The sequence below is a fragment of the Phascolarctos cinereus genome, unplaced genomic scaffold, assembly GCF_003287225.1.
Source record: "Phascolarctos cinereus isolate Bilbo 61053 unplaced genomic scaffold, phaCin_HiC Scaffold_2;HRSCAF=192, whole genome shotgun sequence".
In the NCBI taxonomy this organism is placed as follows: domain Eukaryota; kingdom Metazoa; phylum Chordata; class Mammalia; order Diprotodontia; family Phascolarctidae; genus Phascolarctos; species Phascolarctos cinereus.
In genome coordinates this window covers 385243602-385260779 of record NW_027555625.1, presented here as the reverse complement: position 1 = coordinate 385260779, position 17178 = coordinate 385243602, and the positions used below count along the sequence as shown (strand labels likewise).

The following is a 17178-nucleotide window of genomic DNA, read 5'->3' as shown; positions in this document are numbered from 1 at the left end:
ATGGGGCACAGTGATGAAAACAGTCAAAAGAAAAATATAACCAGTGATCATAACAATGTAAACAAAATCATCATGGAAAGGCAACAAAACTCTGCTCAGATGCAACAGCTAATGTTAGTACCATACCATCAAATTTAAAGGATGTCCCATTTCTCTCTGATAATAATTGATAAGCTAAAAATTTCAGGGAGGGGAGTTGAAGTGTGAAGGAAGATACTTTATAAGCCAGCTGGTCTGGCTCTTTGTTAGGAAATGCCTGATGTACCAAAAAACAAAATGGATTACTATGTTTAAAAAAAATGAAATCAAAGAAGATTTGCAACTATGTATTTCAAAGGAATAAAGGAAATTGAAAAGAGAATCAAATAAAAGTGAAAGGAAAAATTATAGGGTTTTTTAAAAGATGTGAAAAAAAACAGTATAAAAGAAAACATAAAGGAGGCACTGGAGCAAAGCTGTATGGGAAAGCTTTCGTCTCATTAAAGTAGAGCTTTTTCCTCCTTCCAGTCCCTGTATAGATTGCCCCATGCAGCCCACCTCAAAAAATATAATTACTATGCATACAACACCTTGGAAGGAAGCACTAAAAAAAAGAAATAACTTGTATTTTCCACCTTTTTTAACTGTCCTTTTTTTTCACTCTCAATTTTAATAACTGGCAGCCACTTGTTTAATCTTGAGAGCAGGGAAGTAACCGTGTTTAAGGGTTTCTGAGTACAAGAAGAGCGAAATAAAAAATTAAAGGGAAAAAAGTTGTGGATTTGTTTGTTTGTTTGGGGAGGGAAGCAGGGAAATTAGGAGTAATGCCATGGGGAAAACATTGTCTTCTTCCCCTAGGGGCTTCTAGAAATTTTTGGTGGGCATATTTTGGGTCAGCTAATCATAGTATGCTGGAACCTCAGAGTAAAAAGGACTCGGAGATGAAATACTCCAACCCACAACTATTGCAGGAATTCCTTCCACCTTTAAAATTCTGTGATCTTTTTCCTTAGACATTGTCATTTGTGTCCCAGCTCAGTAGGGATTCCTGCTCTTCTGCTACCTTCCTTTGTGTATCTAAGTTACTTCTGACTTCCTTGTAACTCCCCACATCCACCTCCCGGAGCCGACAAGTTCCAGAAGCTTTGCCTCCAGAGTCACGTCCTGTGTGTCAGAAGTACAGCTCCTCTCTACTCTTCCTCTGATTCACAGAAACCTTGGCTTTTCTGTGCAGCCAGTGCAGTCAGATACAACAGCACATAGAGCCAAATGATGAGTCCTTTCTTCTCATACAATTTGACACCCAGTCATTGGCCAGGGGTTGTGAAAGGAGGGGCTTCTGTCTCTGGGACTCCTCAAGTGGGCTCAGCCAGCATAGGCAGCTCTAAACCAAATCGGACACAATCATTCTCTCTCTCTCTCTTCTCTCTTCTCTCTCTCTCTCTCTCCTCTCTCTCTCTCTCTCTCTCTCTCTCTTCTCTTTCTCTCTCTCTCTCCTTTCCTTCTCTTCCCTTCCCCTCTCTCTGTCTCTCTATCTGTCTTTCTCTTCTTCCCTCTTATCTCCCCTCCCTCATTTCTCTGACTCTATTTAGATTATCAAAAATCTGGCAACTATCAAGGATCCCTTTCTTTGTCTGCATGACAAGCCAGCCATCAATGGATAGGATGAAGAATTCCTCCTGGTCTTACCAGCTTATGCCAGAAGATCCGTACAGGAAATATTGGAATAGCACTGAGGACTACCTGACTTTCTTCTGCGGCCCCCGGAGAAGTCATTTATTCCTGCCCATGACGGTGGTGTATGCACTGATCTTTGTGGTTGGGGTCACTGGCAATCTCTTAGTATGCCTGGTGATTCTGAAACACCAGACTATGAAGACACCTACCAACTATTACCTGTTGAGCCTGGCCATCTCAGACCTGTTGGTTCTGCTCCTCGGTATGCCATTAGAGATCTATGAAATGTGGTACAATTACCCATTCCTGTTTGGGGCAGTGGGCTGCTACTTCAAGACTGCCCTCTTCGAAACAGTGTGCTTTGCATCCATCCTGAGTGTAACCACAGTCAGTGTGGAACGGTATGTGGCCATCCTCCATCCCTTCCGAGCCAAGTTGGAGAGTACACGGAGGCGGGCCTTGAGGATCCTTGTCATCCTCTGGGTCTTCTCCATCCTTTTCTCCCTGCCTAACACAGGCATACATGGCATCAGGGTCCATCACTTCCCCAATGGGACCATGATCCCAGAGTCAGCCACCTGCACTGTGGTCAGACCCATGTGGATCTACAACTTTATCATCCAAGTGACTTCTTTCCTCTTTTATGTCCTGCCCATGGCCATCATGAGCATCCTCTACTATCTCATGGGACTGAGAGTGAGTATTTGACCTTTTATCTCTCTGGGGAACGTTTCTTCTCATTTCTCTTATTTATAAGATTCATTCATCCATTTATTCAACATCCATTTATTGTATCTGCTATGAAGATTAGAGGGGGAAAATCTGCTGCCTACTATTGCTTCCTTACAGCTCTTTCTTGACCTGACTGCTGCTGAATGTCCAGTGCACCAGCAACTGTTACAGTATTATAGACTAAAGCACATGAGCAGAATTTAAGGTGCAAAATCCCTTGACATCCAGGCTGCCTCTGATTTAAATGTCAGGTGAAAATGAAGGACAAGTATGCATGAAGCTGCATCTAATATCTACTCTGTGACGTGTATGTATGTGTGCAAGACACAGACAGACAAAAAAGGGAGAGTCAAAAAAAGAGACAGAGACAAAGACAGACACTGAGACAAATGAGAGAGAGAGAGAGAGAGAGAGAGAGAGAGAGAGAGAGAGAGAGAGAGAGAGAGAGAAGAGAAGGCATATGAAATGTGATGAAATAGAGAAGGGAAAGAGATGTAGATCAGAGAAAGAGACAAGAGACAAGGAGAGAGTGATTTAAAACTATAGAGTGATTGGGTGGGGGACAGATGAAGAAGTGGAGAAGTAAAGAGAGAGATACATGGGTAGACAGATGGATAGATAAATAGATAGGTAGGTAGATATTTAGAAAGCCATATAGATAGATAAACATTTCATAGAGAGATGAAAACAATGCATAGATAAAACAAAGAGTAGGGAAGTATTGAGAGATAAGGATAAGAGAGTTGGAGAGAGATATAAAGGTCAAGAGAAAGACAGAGGAAATAGTCAGAGAAGGAAAGACAGAGACATCTCATAGTTAACAACATATACATGCACAGAAATGAGAAGTGTTAAGAAATTAATTCACTTTCCCTCTTTTTTTCATGGTCATAGGCTTATCTCTTTCCTGTCTCTTAGTTTCCATTCCCCAAACACTGATTTATAATTTTCTTTGTAGCAGAAATTTTCAGAAGGAAAATTCAAACAAAGGATCCATGCTTGCAATGACATTTTTCTTCTATGAGATATAGAATGAAGAAGTTTGTCATTACAAAAAAAAAGTCAACCCTCTGTGACCTCTTTTCTTTTTAGTAAACTAAGCTAAATCAGAGAGGGGAAAGGTCTTGAATGCTAAATTAAATGAGAAAAGGATGGGTTTGTCACATTTACATTGTGTTCTGTTAAGATGCCATGGATTCTATTATATGACTCAATGTACTCCTTTCTTCATCTGTCTCTAAATGATGTAAACAAGAAGTCCAACCAACAGGCCTGGGGACTGTGTGAATGATCTCTAAAGTATAATTTTCCTGGAAGCAAATGCCTAGGCGTTGTCTAGACAACAGAGAAGGGTATGGGAAAATACCAAGCAGATAGAGTTCTGCTCTTGCAGCTTTTTCTTGGGGAACACATTGGCTCACTGAAGACCGTCCTGCAGAACTAGCTCATCGACACTGTCCTATCCCTCCTCCTTCAAAGCACACTTAGGAGAGACTAAAATATGACTAAATATATTGTGACTGCAAGAAGTTGTGGGAGCTTGGGCAAAAGACTTCCCCTCTCTGGGACTCAGTTTTCTCCTTTGTAAAATGTGAAGTATGCACTAGATGGTTTCAAAGATATGACCTCTCATGTTTGATGTTCTAAGGTCCCTTCTGTCTTATCTATGCACCTTCATCTTCTAAGGTCCAACACATAGTGTATATAGGAGGCATTTAATTCATATGTGTTGAATTTTCATTTTTAATAAGGCCCCTTCACCAAAGTCACCAGAGGGTTGTCAAGCACATGCTGCTTGTGTGCAAGACAATCTGCTAAGCCCTGGGTCCCAATGAATCGACAAGCAAGGATTAAGTGCCTGCTGTGTGTTAGAGATATAAAGAAGAAAACAAAAACGGTTCCTCCCCATTATTTGTTAACATTTCACTGTCTCCTTTAGCTCTAAAGGTCTATGAGCCAAAAACATTTTGTTGCCATTCAGTCGTGTTCAATTCTTTGTGACTCTATGGACCATATTGTCCATGCTGTTTTCTTGGCAAAATTACTAGCGTGATTTGCCATTTCCTTCTCCAGGGGGTTAAGGCAAACAGTTAAGTGACTTGTCCAGGGTCACACAGCTAGTAAGTGCCTGAGGCCAGATTTGAACTCAGGTCTTCTTGACTCTACACCCAGCGCTATCCACTGAGCCATCTGGCTGCCTCCTTAGCTAAAAATATTGAACTGTCCAAAAGTTGAATGGAAAGTTTTCAAGTAGAGACTAGTTGACCACTTCTGAGAGATGTTGTAAACTGCTGAGGCACATACAGACCAGCAGACCTAAGGTCCCTGCTCTCCTAGACACACAAAAGACAAAAGCCACCCACCCCCATGCCCACACCCCCACCAGGCCAAAGCACCAGACACTAGCCCAGAAGGAGACACAACCACAGCACAAGGGAAGGTTAGGGCCACTCTCTGGATATAGCAGGGGAAATGTTTCTTAGGAGGGCAAATCTGCCATGAGCTCACCTGATTATCAAGATTCTCTCTATTGAAGACCTGTGTTAGGACTGGCTATAAATGGAGCTTTGTGAATGCATCTGTGGTAACAGCTTAGAAACATTGCCCAGTGTCTGGCCTTTCAAATTCAGCCAGCCATTTCAATTGTATAAAACTTTGTCTGTGTCCCATTTTCTTCTATTACATAAAATAACTTCACAAAGCTTTTTTCATTTTTTCCCTTACTAGACTAATACCTTACTCATGCTGTCCAAGATGTGTTTCCTGTCTGGGCCTCAGTTTTATCACATGAAGTGAGGCTTTAGAGTATGTGAACAACAAGCTCTTTTTTTTTTTTAATTTGGACATTCTATGCTCCACATTCAAAGGTCCCTTCTGATGTGGTACTCCATGTTCTAATAACAACATGGCACATCAGAGCTGAAAGGTACTTTATGATCTAAAAACTAGAATGTCAGGTGGAAACCTTAGAGTAGAACATAAAATATTTGAACTGGATGAGACAAACGGAATCACAGAACCTAGATTGTCAGAGCTAGATATGGGATCAGGAGAGACATGGGTTTGATACTTACCCCCCGCACTTACCAGGTATATGACTATGTATATAAGTCGGTCTCTCTAAGCCTCAATTTTGTTATTGTTGTTCAATCGTTTCAGTCATGTCTAACTCTATATGAGCCCATTTGGGGTTTTATTGGCAAAGATACTGGAGTGTTTTGCCATTTCCTTCTAAAGCTCATTTTACAGAAGCAAACAGGGTTAAGTGACTTGCCCAGAGTCAGACAGCTAATAAGTGTCTGAGGCCAGATTTGAACTCTGGTACCTCATGCCAGGCCTGGCATTCTATCTGCTATGCCACCTAACTGTCCCAGAGCCTCAACTTGCTCATCTGTAAAATGGGGAGAGTAATACCTATAAAACCCATCTTACAGGGTCATTGTAAGGATCAGTTGAGATAATGGATGTGAGATACTTTATAAACCTTCAAGAACCATGTAAATGTTAATTATCAGTTCTCAGGTCCTTTCCAGGTCTAAATATGCTATGCTGTATGACTCCTTTTATCTCTGATACTCTATGGTCTATGTTCTGAGGTTCCTTCAGGAGCTATTGTTCAGTGATTCTGTTCATGACTGGCACAGCCTTTGGCCTGACAGTAAGGTGCCCAAATGGCACACATTAATGACAGAGATGACAATATAGCCATAGATTTACAGCTGGAATGAACCTGAGAATCCATCAATACAATGCCCTCTTTTCATAGATGGGGAAACTGAAACCTATAAAGGCTAAATAACTTGCCTAATGTCACATAGGTAGGAAGAAACATTCCAACGTGCCAAGCTACCTGGAACAAGGATCTCCTGCTTGACCATCCAAGGTCTCACTCTACCCCATGACATAACATTCCCCCTTCTGACTTCTTCCCAATGCATTCATTTCAGCTTCGAGGAGAACAATCTCTTGAGGTCGAAGAAATGGCTGCAAATGTTCAGAGACCCTCCAGAAAATCAGTCACAAAGATGCTGTGTAAGTTGTCAGGCCTCTGCTCCAAGCAAAGGTAAAAGAGAAGGATGTGAAGAGAAGGGAAAGAAATATCTGGCAGGGCATGGGGAGGGAATCTTTCAATAAGGAGAGATGCAAAGTCTCATTCCTGGACTACAAAAATTAACTTCCCAAAGCCAACATGGGAAGATGTTGTTCGATAACAATTTATCTGAAAAATTCTGTGAAGGTTTCAGTGGATAGCAAGCTCGATATCAAAAAAGTAGTGTTATGTGACAGCCTCTCCACCAAAAGAAAAAGAGAATGCATTTCTAAGTTGCCTTAAGAGAGGCATAGTGTCTAGCAGAGAACAATAATAGTCCTCTTGTACTCCAGAATTCATCTGCAGGGTTGTATTCATGTTCTGGGGGACCAGTCAACTAGCATGTGTTATGCACTGTATGTTCCAGGCACTAAACACATTACAAGGAATATATTGGTAAGCTGATTGTATTTAAAAGATAAGGAACACATAAAAGAGGAAGATGGAAATGATGATGGATTTTAATATCATGCCACCTTGTTGCTCAGTCATGTCCAACTCTCCATGACCCCATTTGGGGTTTTCTTGACAAAGATACTGGAGTTTGCCATTTCTTTCTCCAGCTCATTTTACTGATGAGGAAACTGAGGCAAACAAGGTTAAGTGATTGCCCAGGGTCACACAACTGATAAGTGTCTGAGGCTGGATTTGAACTCAGGAGAATGAGTCTTCCTGACTGCAGGCCCAGTGTCCTATCCACTGAACCACCTAGCTGCCTTGTATCATGCTACATAAGGACCAGTAAAAAGAACTGGGGATATTTTGCCTCTTGAGAACCTAATGGGGACAGATTAGTTGTTTCTGTATATTTGAAGGATGTTATGTAGAAAAGGGAATGGGCTCGATTCTGCTTGGCCCTGAAGGTTAGAATTAGGAACAAGAGGTGAAAATTCTAGCGAGTTACATTCAGGGTCCATATAAAAAATGGCATGTTCCTAACTATTAGAGCTGTCCAAAGATAAAATGGCTACATCTGGAGGTAGTGGGTCACCCATTTCCATGCAGAGGTTCATGTAAGGGCCAAATGACCACTTTCACGGAGATTGTTGAGGGGATTTGTTCAGGTAGAGGATAGATTAGGTAGATTCTTTAGGCACATCTGCCAGGGAGATTCTGCAATTCTGTGACCCTGTCCTGAGGTTGGAGCCTTTATAGTTTATATTTCTGGGTGGAAACCTCACATAAATGTTTTATGTTCTAAGTTCTTTTTTATCTCTAACATTCTAGGTTTTGTGTTCCGAAAAATAGCTAGATGGTGCAGTGGATAGAGCACTGGACCGGAAGTTAGGAAGACCTCAGACACTAACAAGCTGTGTGACCCTGGGCCGGTCACTTAACCTCTCTTTGCTTCAGTTTCATCATCTGTAAGATGAGAATAATAATAGCACCTTCTCCCAGGGCTGTTGTGAGAGTCAAATGAGATAATAACTATAAATGGCTTAGCACAGTGCCTGGCACACAGTAAGCACTATATAAATTTCAACTATCATTATTAAAGCCCCTTTCAGCTCTGACATGCTAGGTTCCCTTTGTCCTGTCTTTTTAGCTCTGATATTCTATGTTTTCTGATTCCTTTTCTTTGTTTTATAATCCTAGAGATAGAAAGTTTTATAGTCTTCTTAAATCCAAGAGCTCAGTTCTAAAAATGCATGTAGTATAACCACATGTAAAAGGCACAGTAGTACAGATATTTATGATCTACTTGGGACCCTGAGAAAATGATATTTTTAAAATTATCAATGCATCAGTTTCCCAGTCTGTAAAAAAGGAAGACTGCTACCCTGTATTATCTCACAGGACTACTTTATCATCCTTTAATCACAAATACTTGAGCATAAATATAGGTCTTTTGAGCTATTCAGAATGTTATGTATTGATTACAGTGAGACTCTACACAAAGTTTTGTGAGTTATAAATATTGTAAGCCCTTTATCATCAAATAAGAAATAGATATTCATCTTGTTATCAGTTTGAAAATAAATGAATGGAGAAGTACGTGTTAAAAATAAGAAACAAAATTGCTTTCTATAACCTCTCCACCAGTCTCTGTGTTCAGATTTAGACATTTTAAAATTATAATGGCAGAGGGATTAAGTCATAATATAAAAAGCAACAAGTAATCAAAAGGAAACATATAATATGAATCTAATAAAATATATGTTCCAACAATATTCTGTGATGGAAGTGCTCAAAAAAGAAAAGGTGATTTACACAATTTTCAAATCCTAGGCTATTAGGATTAGAATGGCTTTAGACCATATAGCATAGCATTGCAGAGCTAGAAGGCACCTTTGAAAATTGAACGTCAGAGCTAGAAGGGTCTTTGGAGAACAGAACATAGAATGTCAGCTGGACAGAACTCTCAAATATAAATCATCAGACCAATTTCTTAGGAGCAATCGTGGATCTCGTATAATGAATTGACTAAAGGTGTTTGCTTGTTTTGTGTTTTCTTCACATCATTTCATCTGACCTTCTTCAAATTCCTTTTCATCAATCTACTCCAGTCATCTTGGTCTTGGTATTTGCTATCTGCTGGACTCCATTCCATATTGACCGACTCTTCTTTAGCTTTGTGGAAGAATGGACTGAATCTCTGGCTTCAGTGTTCAACCTTATCCATGTGATATCAGGTAAGCTCAGTAACGTTATTGATGTCATGTGTCCAGCTGTTTCTCTAACCCTTCTTCTTGCCTAGAATGTTAGATTCTGGAAATTCTACATGGGTTATAAACTATGAGCTTTTTAAATATATATATATATACATATATATATATATATATATATATATGTATATATATATATATATATATATAATGTATATATATATATATATACATATATATATGTTATATATTATACATATATATGATAACTGCTTTTCAGTATGATTATTTTTTTAATCTTTTTTCTTTTTTTATGCATTTAAAAATATTATTCTAAGAAAGGATCATGGGCTTCACAAGATTGCCAAAGGAGCCCATAATACAAAAAAAATGTTAAGAACTCCTGAAATAGAAGATAGAAACCTACATATAAGGTACATTCATCAAGTACATTATCAGAATTATGTTTTGTAGCCATTAAATGGAAGATCTCTACCCTAGGTGTGGGGTCCTCATAGAAACCTTACATTAGAATAGAGGATAAAAGAGCTAACAGAGACCTTACAATGTAGAATGTCAAGGCAAGGAGGGATCTTAGAACTTATTTCAATCAATAAGCATTTATTAAGCACTAACTATATGTCAGGCACTGTGCTAGGCACTGGGTATACAAATGCAAAGAACAAAATGCAAAATGATTTTGACATGGAAGGAGCATACATTCTAGTTCATAATACAATTCCCTCATTTTAATGAGTAAACTGAGGCCAAGTAGTGTTAAATGACTTAGCCAAAACCACGTATAAGTTAGTGGGAGAGCTGGGAGTAGAATCCAAATTTCTCAACTCTTTATTTAGTGGAATTTGTGCTCTATCCCGTCACTTTTCAACAGCAGGAACAGTCCCTGATAATAGGATTGGTGTAAGTATAGACACTTTTGGCAAAAGTGGTTGGAATAAAGGAATTTGAGGTATAGGATTTGCTTAACATACTTTAGGAAAAATCTTTTAATTGGCCCAGCAGACCCTAACCTTGGGCAAACAAGTCAATAGAGGTCTATCCTTCCATCTTTCTGTGTCTATGGACCTATTCTTCATATCTATGAGCAATCACACCTATTTTTGGTAAATCTGGCTTTCAGAGAGTAAGAGTGAAGTCTGTCAAGTCAAGACAAAAGTCAAGTCAAATCTGTGTGCATTTTCTGCTGACGAGCCTGTCAACATCTGTCTCAAAGGGATGAGATATTTCGGCCTCTGTTGATATGATCACTTTGGACTAACAAATTGTAAAGTTAAAATGCTACCTCTTTTGGAATCAGATACAGAGAAATTGGGAATGTTTAGTGCTAGGGAAAGCAACAGAGTGAACTTTATATTTTTATAGAACGTTTGCATGAGTCTTTTCTAAGACCCATCCTCCTCCCCTTTGCCTTCACCAGCTTAAACTGAGAACACAAGTATGAGAGATATCATAAGACAGTCAATTCATGAGTTAGTCCCAACTTGTAACCGATAATAATTGTTCTGAGGTCAAAGAACTGGAGCAGTAATAGAAGCCATTAAGATATCTGAAATTTACTTCTTCTCTCTAGGTCTCAGTTTCCCTCTATGTAAAATGAGGGGGATTAGATGGTCTTTATAATACTTTTCCTCTCTTTCTAAGTTCTATAGACATAGTATGACTCACATTGGTAGTATTGACTTACAATGAGTTTATTTGATCTTGGAAAGACTATAATTGTGTTGTGGCTAGAAGCCTATAGATGGAGTCATAAGAGGCTTGAAGATGGGTTTATGTCCCAGTTCTGTCACTTTTTAGCTATGTGACCTTGAGCAAGTTACTCCTGGACTTCAGAATTTTTGTTTTTATTTTTTGTAATTTGTAAAATAAAAGGAAGGAATTAGGTTAGAATACTCATTCAGAGATCTCTTCCATTTGTAAACCCTGGATTTCAATATGTCAGTGAATCTAAATTCTCATCATTATGGGCTAAAATAACAAATCACAATTCATCAATGCCTTCTACTCCTGTGTGTCCATTGAAGTTTTTCCCCCAGATTCTTCCCAAAGGATCTATCCAATGTTCTAGGAACCTTACTCTAGTGGATTTGCATTTTATCCTTGATCATTCTTTACAATCACTGTATGGACAATTTAAGTCCATTTGTTACTATACATAAAATGACTACTAATCAGAGGAAATCCTGGTCAATTTAATGCCTTCCAATCAATTTCATGAGATTAAGGGATTTGGATTTTTGTACAATATTGTATTAGATAAGGTGTTGCCAAATTCCTCTTCTCCTAATCCCTCATGGCATTGCTTTAGTCTTCCATCTACAAGCTGATCCCTAGTGAAGGATCCTCTTCCTCTCTAAGAAGTGTATTGTTAAGTAAATTATTTCCTTATGGGAGCAACTCAGGAACTCTCAATATGAGAACTTTCAAACTCAGAATGACTCACAAGGGAACCCTCCAACTAATGCTAGAAAAGCCCATTGTTAGGACCAATAGTCTCTGACCCAGGCTCAGAAAATAAAATTGAAAGCTAGAAGAAAGCAGCTAGTGATTGTGGAGTTAAGTAAGTAAGTCCCTTCTCAAGCTCACCTGGACAAGCACAAGTTGCTGACTTCATGCTTCTCATGCAAGTTATCATGATCTGCTCCTGCTCAAGGAGAAATTATCTCCTCCTTTCCCCCCTCCTCCCAATCTTGTTATACTCTGGTCTGGAATTTCAAAGGAGAATAAGTACAGGAAAAGAAAAGAAGGTAAATGAGATGGACATTTACCATTCACTCTTAGAGATCATGGGGGGAGGGGTATTCTCTAAAAATAGTACACACTCCTGAACTCAATCAGCCATCAAGAATCAGTCCCAGTCACTAGGGACCAATCAGAGGAGTTCTACATCCTCTTAGGGGAGGTGCTTTTCCAACAAAGATCCATATTGTCTAATCCCATCAAATTGATCAGAGATTCTCCTGATCACCACCACCACCTCCCCAGCCATTACATACATTTCCTCAATGATGATCTCTATGCCACTTTGTATAGGTAGGTCATCACCAGAGCTGACATAGCTTTTTTATACCTCATCATACTCCCCTCCAGTTCCTTTTGGTTCACTTAAAACTTTGACTCATTGGACTTTATTGTGTTATAATATTCACAATACAGAATCGGGACATTTTGTTTAAAAGATGATTTTTGTACTGGGGAGTCTTTTGGAATTACTGATAGCAGTGCATGTTTTCCAAATATATTCCAGCTCATTCCCTTCCTCCTATTTAATTCTGTGTGTAACTCACTAACCAACTTCAGTGCCTGCCCCAGATACACATAATAATGTGCTCACTTAATGGATTAGCCATCCAAGTCTATGCTGAGGTCTAAAAAATTGTTGTTCTGAATTACAGTTTTTCTTGTGTACACTGTTAGACTGATCTCTTTTGACTTATCATAGATCTCACTGAGGAAACCCTTTAATATTCTAGTTTCAAGAAATCGCAATATCATCCACAAACAGGAACATCTAAAGAATCTCATCACCTATAGGGAATCCCTCTTGGGAAAAGGGATTCCAAATTTTATTATCCTGCTCATGAGGACAGGGTGTGGTGAGGAATGGGATGGAGCCACCTAGAGCAGGGCAGTGTTAAGGGAAGGTATCAGGAGTTCTCTGTCTTAAATTATTTTTCAGGGCACCTGAGCAGGGTGATGATTGTGGCCACTTATTCCCTTAAAATGGAAGTTTCCAATGAAGGATTTCAATACATGCAGCAAGAGGGAGACATATATCTCCCCTCCTCTAAAGCTTGCTATTTCTACCCTGGGAATTTGTACATTAATTAACTAAGTGGAGATCAAAAAGAGGAGCTTGACTAGTCAGGGCCAACAAACTCAAGTCAAGGTTTCCTGAAGGGGATCCCTTTCATCTCTTTCTTTTTGATCTCTAAATGCATGATTGGTAGCTTTGATTGGCTCATTTTGTCACTTCAGTTAGAGTCTTGTACAATGAATTATCCCTTTCTCAGTGAGATCCCAAGGATTCAGCACCTTAATTGAATATGCCAATGCCCAACTAATTCTCCTTATGGGCCAGTTCATATCACAGGCATTCACAGTGGCCACACCCCAGTAAAAACCATCTCAGCAGATGGGCTAAACCAGGTTGAGGGTAACCAACAAATCTCATTTGGCGACTTAGAGGGATGTGAAGACTGAATGGGCAGATGAGAACAATTTGTTCCAAAGGCCATGAAGGCAGCTCAAGCAGGCTCTATGGTGTGCTTAGAGCTTGTTTAGACATCAAAGACACCATCCTATACACCATCACCACTTGCCCTGAGTTTAGTCTTCCACTGGACTTCCAATGACTCTGAAAGAGAGAGTAAGGCTGATGGCTCTGTGCAACTCTGCCTCACATAAATCCAAATCACATGCAAGTCAAGACATTACCCATGATATCATTGGTTCTCTTCTCAAGGAAGGGCAAACAAACAACAATTACAGCACTTCTCTGCTTAAAATTTTTCTTTGGCTTCCTATTGCCAAATAAATAACATATAAACTCCTTAGCCTAGTATTCAAAGCTTTCCATAATCTAGGGCCACTTCACCCTTCCAGCTTTATCTCATGTGACTCCACTCCACATACTCTGTGCTCCAGGCAAACTAGAAAGCTCTTCCCTTCCCCCCATCACCACCTGCCTTCCCGTCTTTGCTAAAACTATTCCCCTGTTCCTGGAATTTCCTTCCATTCCTACTCCATTTGTTGAAATCCTCCCCCTCTTTCTAGATGCAGTTCAAATATTTCTTCCATGAAGCCTTTCCCGACATACTCCCCAACCCTTCTATCTTGACCACCTTGATCCTCATTTAACTCATCTGCCCATTCAGTCTTCACATCCCTCTAAGTCACCAAATGAGATTTGTTGGTTACCCTCAACCTGGTTTAGCCCATCTGCTGAGATGGTTTTTACTGGGGTGTGGCCACTGTGAATGCCTGTGATATGAACTGGCCCATAAGGAGAATTAGTTGGGCATTGGCATATTCAATTAAGGTGCTGAATCCTTGGGATCTCACTGAGAAAGGGATAATTCATTGTACAAGACTCTAACTGAAGTGACAAATATATTCGATCATGCATGTTCCATGTTATATTATAAATAGGGTTTTTTTAAGTTATTATCAAGTATAGATTACTATATGGCCAGTGAAATAAAGAATACAACTGCTCAGAAGAATTAGAAATGAGTATCACGGTGGAGAAGTGCATGGTGGGTTTGACTAGAGTATAACAAATAGCCAACACAAGGAAGAGCAGAAAATCAAGGAATTACATGATAGGAAGAAAAGGTGGATTAATCAGATGACAAGAATGGGGGACGACGGGGAGACAGCCAAAGTGCTCTGTTGGAGTCGCCATGATTTCTGGAGAAAGAGCGGCCCCCAGTATGTGTACTGGATCCCCTAGGATGAACCTATGGCTGTATGCTTACTGGATGCGTAGCCCTGGGTAAGTCACCTAATCTCCTTAAGCCTCAGGTCTCTCACCAGTACAATTCAAGGGTCTGACTAGATACTTGATTAAAAAGCACCAAATCTATCATCCTACAACGTGAATAGGAGCAGCTAGGTGGTGCAGTGGATAGAGTGTCAGGCCTGGAGTCAGGAAGACCTGAATTCAAATCCAGCCTCAGAACCTTAGGAGTTGTGTGACCCTAGGCAAGTCACTTAATCCTATTATCTCAATTTCCTCATCTGTAAAAATAAGCTGGAGAAGGAAATGGCAAACTACTCTAGTATTCTTGCCAAGAAAACCCCAAATGGGGTCATGAAGAGTCAGATATGACTGAAACGACTGAACAACGATAAAAACCATGGATGAATCGCTCAGGATTGGCAGATGTGGATACCACTGCAGGTAACTCTGAATGGATGATGTCAGAGAGTCATTTGAATAATACCCATTATGTTTCATATCCCTCCATAATAATAACGGCCCCTCTTCCACCTTCCTCTTATGTATCATCATGACCTGAGGGGAGCCTGGGTTCTCCAATGTTATGATAATGGAGCAAAAGCCCTGGTAGCTACATCCAAGCTTGAAACATTTTGAGTCCAAGCTCAGTGATGAGCTGAGTATCTGTCATCTGAAGAACAGTCCAGTGCTTAAGAGATACTCATCTTCAGAAATCCAGTTACAAAGTGAGGGGCTCTTTTAAGTTATTACTACTCCCCTAGACACTCTATTAGAGCAAATGAGCATCAAAAGCAGCATCAAAGAAGAGAGGACCCACACGGATGAAATCATGGGTCCTGGAAGTATTGTGGTAATAATGCCTCACCTTTATGTAGTGCTCAAATATTTTCAAAGCATGTTCTTTCTGCAGTCTTCTGAGTTAGGTCATGCAAAGATTATTATCCCCATTTTACAGATGAGGGAACTGAAGCTTAGATGGATTAAGTAACAAGGTCACATAACTAGTAATTATTGCACCAAAAGGAGTATGGGGATTAACCTCAGATTTTCTGACTATTCCTGTAATTCTTTCAGGGTAGAGACTCTATCTTTTCATCTTTGTGTGCCCCAGGATCCCTGGACAAGGCCTTACGTATAATATTTGTTTTATGAATAGTTCTTGAATCAAATTAAAATACTTTTCTGAGATAACCACCTGACAGTTACCCTCCTTCCTTTCCCTTCCCTTCCCTCCTTCTTTCTGCCCATCCCTAGGTGTTTTCTTCTACCTGAGTTCTGCTGTGAACCCCATCATCTACAACCTGCTCTCCCACCGATTCCGTGCAGCCTTCCTACATGTGATCTCCCCCTTGGGCAAGCACTGGTACCCAAAGCATTCCCCAAGTAGCCCCCCTGCTCAGCAGGACACTTTCCTGCATCAGGAATGCCATCTTGTGAATGAAGATGCCAGCCCCACATTTCCTCACAGTACAGCAATCTGCAGCTCACATTTATCCACCATCCTCTGAATTCCACTGCCAAAGGTGACTTGTGGTGAAGTCCATGACTTTTGAATAACTTCATTCCCAGGTACCATGATCTTTACAGAGTTTAGAACTTAGTGTTATGGCATTCAATACTTGCCATGAGGTTACATTTTGTCGCTCATCCTTAGAACATACTATCTTTTATATGAGAAGATGGTTATTCTTTAATAAGGTTAATATATTCAATCCACTAGTAGGGGGTGGGCAACATGCAACCATTAACACTCTCTTATTAATCACTGGTGTCAACAATAGCCAGGGCTAGTCTTATAAATAATTTGTACAAATCAAAGAGGCAAAGTTATCTTGGGGCCAAAAGTCTCCCTCCCAGTTCCAGGTATTTATCATCATAGCTGCACTCCTCAGATTTCATTCGTTGCAAGTAATAAAATGCAAGTATCTCCAAGGATGATTATATCTTAAAGTTACAGATGAAACTTTAAAGATCTGTTAATATTTTGGCCAAAATGGGACCCAGGATAAATCGTGTGGGTGGAAAGATAAAGGAGGCAGGGTAGCAGATGAATGAGATAAGGAGAGAGAAGAAAGTGACATTGAGAGACAATAAGGGCGCAAAGGATAAATTTATGTGCAGGGTTAGTGATATAATGGAAAGAGCCCTAGGCTGAGCAACCAGAAGACTGTATAAAATCCCCACTCTGATGTTGACTACCTATGTGACCTTGGGCAAGTTAGTTCATCTCTGCAAGCCTCAGTTTGTTCTTCTGAAAAATGGGAGTGGAGAAATAATCCTTCTACTATCTATATCACAGGGATGTCAGCAACAAATGAGATCATATACGTTTTTTTTTAAAAAAGCTCACATGAAAAGCTTGAGCTCTGGAGCATAATTGAAGGAATTGCCTTGGTGTTATGATGATCTGTGTGTGTGTCAGACCCCTCCTTATAGAGGATAAGCTCCTGGAAGGCAGCAAGCAGAATTTTTCAATCATTGTATTTCCAGGACCTAGGAGAGGACTGGACACCATAGTGGGCGCTTAATAAATGTTTCTCCAAAAATGATCTGGCATTACACAGTTACTTTAAAAAATAGGTAAAATAAAAAAAAAAAACCTTGTAATC

General features: G+C 39.9%; 1 protein-coding gene across 1 annotated transcript; it reads left to right on the top strand.

The window, feature by feature from the left end:
• The first annotated feature begins 1468 nt into the window (after positions 1–1468).
• On the top strand, positions 1469–16107 carry NMUR2 (neuromedin U receptor 2). The gene is made up of 4 exons (XM_020964294.2): positions 1469–2352; positions 6336–6420; positions 8986–9111; positions 15824–16107. The coding sequence occupies exons 1-4, from the start codon at positions 1618–1620 to the stop codon at positions 16075–16077; spliced, it is 1200 nt and encodes a 399-aa protein (XP_020819953.1). The 5' UTR covers positions 1469–1617; the 3' UTR covers positions 16078–16107.
• The last annotated feature ends 1071 nt before the right edge of the window (positions 16108–17178 follow it).

What these genes read in the sequence shown, in the direction of transcription:
- NMUR2 (XM_020964294.2), top strand. Translation starts at nt 1,618, where the DNA reads ATGACAAGCCAGCCATCAATGGATAGGATGAAGAATTCCTCCTGGTCT. An exon ending in ACTATCTCATGGGACTGAGA is followed by an intron (nt 2,353 to 6,335) that starts GTGAGTATTTGA and finishes CATTCATTTCAG; the next exon opens with CTTCGAGGAGAACAATCTCT. An exon ending in ATCAGTCACAAAGATGCTGT is followed by an intron (nt 6,421 to 8,985) that starts GTAAGTTGTCAG and finishes AATCTACTCCAG; the next exon opens with TCATCTTGGTCTTGGTATTT.